Source organism: Chrysochloris asiatica, unplaced genomic scaffold, assembly GCF_000296735.1.
Source record: "Chrysochloris asiatica unplaced genomic scaffold, ChrAsi1.0 scaffold00047, whole genome shotgun sequence".
Lineage (NCBI taxonomy): Eukaryota > Metazoa > Chordata > Mammalia > Afrosoricida > Chrysochloridae > Chrysochloris > Chrysochloris asiatica.
This window is the reverse complement of record NW_006408565.1, coordinates 9,629,367-9,636,417: the sequence shown is the minus strand read 5'-3', so window position 1 is coordinate 9,636,417 and position 7,051 is coordinate 9,629,367. Positions and strand designations below refer to the sequence as shown.

Genomic DNA, 7,051 nt, shown 5'->3' with positions numbered 1-7,051 from the left:
ATCTCCTTGATAGCGATGCGTACTTTCGTGTGACGATCACGGCCTGCGTACACCACCCCATATGTGCCCTTGCCCAGAACCAGCCGTTCCCCGGTCTCTGAGTACTCATAGTCAAACTGTTGGGGGAAGGAAGGGGTGGGGTGAGATGAGGGTGTCAATGTAGCCTCCTTCACCTTGCCCACCTGGAGCTCCCAGTCCCACTTCCTCACCTCCAGCACCTCCCCCACACCCTCTGTCTCTTCGGCAGGTGCTGTGGAATCTGGATTTGTCACTGAGGTCTGGATCAGGGCGCAGAACCTGATGGTGGGGGAAGTCAAGCCGATGAGAGGGGCACCTTGGGCAGGAAACACCCCCTCCAGTGCTCAAAGCACCTAGGGGACATGGTCCCTTCCTTTCCCGCACTCTCCAGAATTCCTGGCACTCAGAGTACCCCTCCCCAGAAGCTGTACGCACCACTGGCAGTGCGCTACACTGGGGAAGCACAGCTGGATGTCCTGAGCTGGGGGAAGTGCATAGACGAAGCAGCAGCGCTCATCAAGCTTGGAGGTGCTGGGAAAGGACAAAGAATCCCAGTGAGCAGCAGGAGGTGGAGAGTTCCAGCTCCGTGTCCACTTTGACTACCACAGGCCTTACATCTCACCTGACGCCACAGACAGAGGCGACTGGGAAGGTCCAGCTGGAGGGCATGTCCTACAGGAAGAGAGACTCTAAGGGGGTGCTGGAGGATGAGAAAAGGGGCCAGGAGGGGGAGTAGAAGAAAGATTGGAAGGAAACAAAAAAGAGTACTCAGCTGACTTCACCTGGGTCTCTGGCTCCAACAGGTTGAGAGTCACAGCGCTCACTGGGTCAGTACCACAAACCTGGAGCTTGGCAGGCAGCAGTACTTTGTTCAGCTCCAGGATCAGCACCTGAGAAACCATAAGAGAGAGGGGTCAGGTTGAGTTGTCCCTCTCCCTGGCCCCTCACCCAACAGGCCTCACCAAGCACTGGTGCCCTTGTGAAGAGGTAGGCTTGAATGACTGACAGGACTGTAGCAAGAAGTGGAGCCAGAAGTGAGCGCGGTGTGGGGGCCCTCCAGTGGGCTCTGAGGTAGGTCTAAAGTGCTGGTATAGTAGAAAGGTTTCCATCACTGATACCAGGTACCTGCAAGCAGAGCTTTGTCCTCAGCTCAGCCCAGGCCACAGCGAGCACTGTGCCAGGAAGACAAGACTGGCTTGACTATAGCCAGGGTGTAGTAATTGGGTGCTCTTGTGCTCTGGCCTTGAAGGGACCAGGTTATTAGCTTAGGGCTCAGGCTAGAGTCCTAATGGACATGGGGACACGTCACCAGCCCAGCCCAGGCCAAGACCTACCAGATGGGGGCGTTGAGCTTATACAGCTGCTCTGCAGCCAGCGCCACCTGGGAGGGGTCATTGGCGAGAATCTGGGCGCCCAGGTAGAAGCCTACATCCCAATAATACTGCATCTTCTCCACGCAACCTTTGCAGGCCAGCAAGCAGCCCAGCTTCATGCCTGGAGGAGAGGGGCATGGGCCTCAGTAAAGGTGAAGTGTGGACAAGGCCCAGGTGTGGGCCGCACCATTCATGTGGGCATGTACACAGAGAAAAAATCAGGGGTGGGCAAGATCTCAGGAGGGAGTCAGGGATTAGGCACAGGTGAGGATTTGGGCACAAATATATATGAGATTCAGGGAGTAATGAGTGCAGGTGTGAACTTGGAAATAGGTATGTGAGAGCACAGATCAAAGAGGAGGATGACCCAAATGTGGGCAGAGAAGGAGATGAGCCAGTTCCAACCATGTTCTCCCTCCCTGCCCTTTTCCCTGGCTGCTCTGAGTTCCAACTGGTAAGATCCCATGGGAGCCAAGACAGACCAGGACCCACCTATGAGCCAGAGTTCCTCAGAGTCCTCGAAGCACTGGCCAGCAGCAATGAGGAGCACAGCTGCATTGATGCCTGAGTGGAGACTGGGCTCCACCTCAAAGGCCTTTCGATACCTGGCAGGAGGAGGGGAGGCAGGAAGGGCTAAGGGATGGACTGATGCCCACAGGCCCATCCCTCCTCCCCACAGCTTAGTCCACTGCCCACTTCCTTGTGCCCCTTACCAGTGATAGGCTTGCTCCCGGTGCCCAGAATCCTGGAAGCCAGAGCTAAAGAACATATCTTTGTAGACACGGCCACACATGCAGTACAGGTCAGGTGGTACAGAGCCCTGAAACTGGACCAGGGGCAGCAGCACAGCCAACGCCTTCTCACGGTCCCCAGGCCTATTCCTCCTGGGGGATGGAAGGGGAAGATGGGCTGGGGATCCCCCTGATGCCCCTGCCCTACCTAACCTTGTCCAGGGGCTGCCAGACCCTGTACACCAGGGACCCTTCCAAGAGCTTGATAACAATGACCCCAGAATGACTGTGACCTTGGTCAACCTCTAGAGGCAGTGACACCAGAAGGAAGTGATTCCTCAGTGTAATGGTTCTGAATATCAGTGACCTTGGACCATTGTGATCATTCTAGGGACAATAATCTCCTGTCCCCCCAGCATCAGTAACCCAAACCAACAGGGGCCTTTTGACATCAGAAACCCAGGTCAGCATGATCCCAGGTGGCAATGACCTCACACAGCAGAGACCCTGGCCACAGAGATTCCTCACCAAGGTTTGGCTTTGACCAAACCTTGCTCAGCACTCACCTGTTGAGAGCAAATGTGTAGTGGAAGCAGACATTGTACTGCTCGGCCACATCACTGGTGGGCAAAGCCTGCAACGTCTCCACCAGCTCAATGATAGCTGAGTAGTCCTGAGTGAGTGGGCAGCAAGTATTTAGCATGATGACCCCTGGGGGCCCCTTTGGCCCTCAGCTTCTAAGAAAAACCTTGCTCTGAGGGCCCCTCTCCTTACTTTTTCACCCACTTCCTGCACACCCAGACAGCACACATTGCTGAGCGCACCCAAGGTGTGCCCTGAGTGGCAATGTCAAGACTAGGCCCATTTACAAATGAGGAAATGGTGACTCAGAAAGTTTAGCTAATTTGCTCAAAGCCACCACCGAGTAAGAGGCATAGCAGAGAGCGTGGCTAGCTGTGACCTCTGCCCCTGACCTCTCTGTGCCCCCCACACCTGCACATCACGATAGGAAAGTAGCAGATTCATGACGATGTCGGGACTCAGCAGCTCCACGCTGTCCAGTCTCCGCTGCAGGCGAGCCAGCTCCTGCCGAAGCTGCTGTCCACTGAAACGTTCCCGTGCCCGCCGGATGTCCTGCCGAATGGTCTCCCGGAAATAGCCACTGGTACCCAGAGCAGAGAGCATGGTTTGGCTCACCTTTCAGACCCAGCCCACTGTACCCTCACCAGCCCCCTCCTGATGCCCCTGCCCCTTGGGTCCCCAATTACCAAGAGTCTGTGGGTGTGGCCTCCAACAGGCGGGCCAGCCGCCCCACCAGTGGTGTTAACAGGGCCTCAGTGCCCACCCCAGCCTGCACCAGCCCATCAGCCAGGCCCCTCAGAACACTTGCATCACCACACAGCACCCGATTGGTGGCTGTCACCATATAAGGGATCAGTGTGTAGCTGCCAACACAATCCTGGGGGAGGGGGGTCAGAGGTCAGCACAAGGTTAGGGAGGGGCAGTGAGGGGTCAGAGAACAGCACCAGTGGGGATTAGAATAGCAAGGAAGGGGTACACTTCATGAAGGGAGGGAATAGGGAATAGAGGATCACATTGGAAATCAGGAGCATTAGGGAGGTAAGAAGTGACAAAAAAGACAGTGGAGATCATAGGTCACCATGGAGGCCAAAGGGCAGTTTGGAGGGTCTACTCACTGAGTTCTTCTGGAAAACATCCTCCTGTAGGAGGCCAAAAGTAAAAACTGGTGTTCTGGGTAGGCCCCACCCAAGCCCTGCAATTACTCCCACCAGTCAGCCAGCTAGCCACATACCCGCAGGGCCTGCAGGTCAGGGAGGTCAGCCTGCGAGCAGAGGAGCACGTTGTTGGTCATGCTGAAGCTCTCCCGCACACCAAGGTGGTAGAAGAGGGAGGGCTGTGCCAACGAGCTGCTCACCTCCAGTACCACCACATCTGCAGGCACAGACAGGGAGCCTGGAGGTTGGTGGGAAGGAGCCTGGGACCCATCCTGGCTCAGCCTGCCTTTCAATGTGACTCCAGCAGGATGTAAAGCTTCTCCCGGCCTCAGTTTTCTCCTTTTAGTGTCCTGCTTTTAGAGTCACATACAACAGGTATCTGTGGTGTTGCAGGAGAGGAGCTGAGCTCACTGGTCCACTGTCTCCTTCTTGAAGAGGTTGAGGACCCAGGCGTGCCCTTCATGGCACTGTTCAGAGCCTGGTCCAGACTAGGAGAAGCAGTTGTGCAACCACAAGACTCCTGTTCCCTGGGCCCTCAGCCCAGGCTCTTAAAAGGCTCTCCTAACAGCAGAGACAGCAGTTTTCCTATGTCTGTGAATATAACTGTCCGACTCTATCTCTGTGTGTGACAGTGTCTGTGAGGCCTGTGTACGATTCGTGTATTTGTGTGTCTTTGTGTCTTCAGGGCCAGAACAGCACTTGTTTCTAGGCAACAATTTCACAGATGCCCCAGCAAACACAAGTTATCCCACTCTTGGAAAAACACATAAGGATTGGTGAGCGAGGCGTCCTGTTTGGTGAGTGAGAAGGGCGACCACGGGGGAAGTCTGACCGACTCAGCCCTGCCCAGTCTCTTGGGGCTAGTAGGACCTCATAACCTAAGCTCCTTCGCCCAGACTTGGGTATCATTAAGTTTCGCTTTCCGTTGCTGTTAATTGTGACTGACTGAGCTCTGTTAGCGTAGTGCTTACGAATTGGGCTGCGAACCTCAAGATCTGCAGTTCGAAACTACCCGCTGCTCCGCGGGAGAAAGATGAGGCTTTCTGCTCCCGTAAAGATTTACAGCCTCAGAAACCCTGTATAGGGTCGCTATGGGTCGGAACCGACTCGACGGCACTTAACAACAAAAACAATAGCGACTCTACGACAGAGTAGAACTGCCCCCATTGGGTTTCTAAAGCTATAAAGCACACTGCCACATCTTTCTCTCGCAGAGCAGCTGGTGGGTTCAAACCGTTACCCTTTTAGTTAGCTGAAGAGCGCTTTAACCTGGGTCACCACAGTTCCTTAGTCGTGTGCTAGATCCCCTAAACTCTATTCTCTAAACCCGTGCCCTTTCCCTAGTCCAATAGCCGCTTCCAGCATCCAACCTAGGAGCTCGCCTGAGATCTTCCAGATCTTCAGAGAACTACTTCACCAACCCCAACTGTTAGGGTCCACGGTCCCGCCTTACTCATAGCCCTGCCCAGGATCTCTAAGCCCCGCCCCAATCCCCCTGCCCGCCCCCCGCCAACTCTCCAGGCACAGCTTTGACTCCAGGGTGTTTAAGCCCCAGTCTTGAATTCCGGAGCCGGGCCGGATCGCCTAAGCCCCATCCCGAGCCTGGACGTGCTCCACACTCCTTAGATTGTACTTTTATCATGGTCCTAACTTAAACGCCCCAACTTTAGCTCCTTTAAGCCTCATTTCGGTCCCTCACTCTCTCACCGCAGCCGCCTCACCCCGTTTCCATTTGGCCCTTTCCAAGCCCTCCAAAGCCCCGCCCCGGGCTTGCCGCGTCCCGCCCGGGTGCACGCTCACCAGCGTTGTAGAAGGAGTCGAGAGCGGTGGTATCACCCAGCGCCAGTGTTCCGAAGGGCAGGCTGCGCAGCTGCGGCGAGGGCCGTCGCCCCTGGAGCTGCGAGCAGGCCTCGCGTAGACAGCGCAGGGGCAGCGGTTCCGCCTCGGCTCCCGCTCCCGTCTCCGCCCCGGGCTGCGGTTCTCGGGTCAGCACGTAGACCACGCTGAGTGGCCGGCTCCAAGTGCATCCCCGGCCGGGTGGCGCTGCAGGCAGCGGGCCCTGGCTTAGTGCCTCGGCCAGTGGGTCTTGCCAGCAGCTGCCGGCACATTCCAGGGTCCCCGACCGCGAGCATGACCCCGCCATGAGGGGGCGCTCATACGCGGGGTGCCCAGCTCTGGGAACCTAAGGCGGGGCAGGAGCAAGGAACTGCAAATCCAGAGAACTTGGGGTCGGAAATCCGGTCGGGATCAGGGAATTTCCTGCAGGATCTAGAGATCAGTGTCTGGCTAAAGGTCTTGTTCCTAGAATCTGGAGTCCAGGTCGGAATTCGAGTTCGAGCTTGTAAGGTCCTGAAAGTCTGAAATCCGGGAGTGGGTCCTAGAAATCTGCCGTGTTTGGTGATCCGTGGCTCAGGATCACAAGAGGTTATCCCGGGAATCGGTCCGGCCGCGCCACCACCCTGACTTAGGGGAGCCCCTGCTTTCACACTCCCTTGTCCTCACTTGTAGACTGGGCCCAGCCCCTTCCCGGCCAGCCAAGCCAGAAAAGCTCCACCCTCAGCCCTCGGGCAGAGCCGCTCCCTCCCGATCCGGGACTCACACTCTTCCCTCCCAGTCTCCAACTAGAACCTAGCAGACAGGCCCCTTCCGGAACGACCTGTGTCAGGGTGCACGCCGACTGTGGGCTGACTGATCACAGCAGATTCTCTTAGGATGTGTGCCCAGGTGGAAAAAGGTGCACATTGTAGAGGGTGCAGGGATCTACTGAATGAATGAATACACGGAAACACCAGCGTGTGCAGAACAGTGAATTGTGGGTGTCCTCCAGAACTCAGGTATACAGACAGACAGGAATGGGGGAACCTGCTCCTTGGGTTGCCAGCAGACCCTCAGCCCTGAGTCAGGACCTTTGACCTCTTGCCAGAGGGCTGCATTTCCCATAAGTCAACCTGCTGTGGAGGCCTGCTGACCTCTGACCTCGACCCATAACCTGATAATGGAAACTGAGAAGTCCTTCTCTTCTGTAAAAATAGCTTGGTGGGCTTCTGACCCCCTCCAACTTCACAAGGCACAAGGGAGAAGGAAACTCAAAATCAACAGCCTAATGATAATTTCTATGAGCCAAACTTCAGACATATATCCTCTCTCTAACTTTTATTTTTACTACCAGCTATCCCTCCCACTGCACTCTCTA

The 7,051-nt window shown here is 55.9% G+C and overlaps 1 protein-coding gene across 1 annotated transcript in view; it reads right to left on the bottom strand.

Annotated features, from left to right (window-relative positions):
* Positions 1-6,001, bottom strand: part of MAP3K6 (mitogen-activated protein kinase kinase kinase 6) — an 11,054-nt gene extending 5,053 nt beyond the window's left edge. Inside the window, exons 1-15 of the mRNA XM_006862378.1 lie at positions 5,659-6,001; positions 3,936-4,075; positions 3,820-3,843; positions 3,391-3,581; positions 3,116-3,284; positions 2,689-2,795; positions 2,105-2,275; positions 1,884-1,996; positions 1,353-1,512; positions 981-1,143; positions 801-908; positions 641-690; positions 454-549; positions 210-297; positions 2-116 (exon numbers count right to left, since the gene is read on the bottom strand). Coding sequence (XP_006862440.1) covers positions 2-116; positions 210-297; positions 454-549; positions 641-690; positions 801-908; positions 981-1,143; positions 1,353-1,512; positions 1,884-1,996; positions 2,105-2,275; positions 2,689-2,795; positions 3,116-3,284; positions 3,391-3,581; positions 3,820-3,843; positions 3,936-4,075; positions 5,659-6,001 — 2,038 coding nt within the window. The remainder of the gene's footprint in view (position 1; positions 117-209; positions 298-453; positions 550-640; positions 691-800; positions 909-980; positions 1,144-1,352; positions 1,513-1,883; positions 1,997-2,104; positions 2,276-2,688; positions 2,796-3,115; positions 3,285-3,390; positions 3,582-3,819; positions 3,844-3,935; positions 4,076-5,658) is intronic.
* Positions 6,002-7,051: the final 1,050 nt, after the last annotated feature.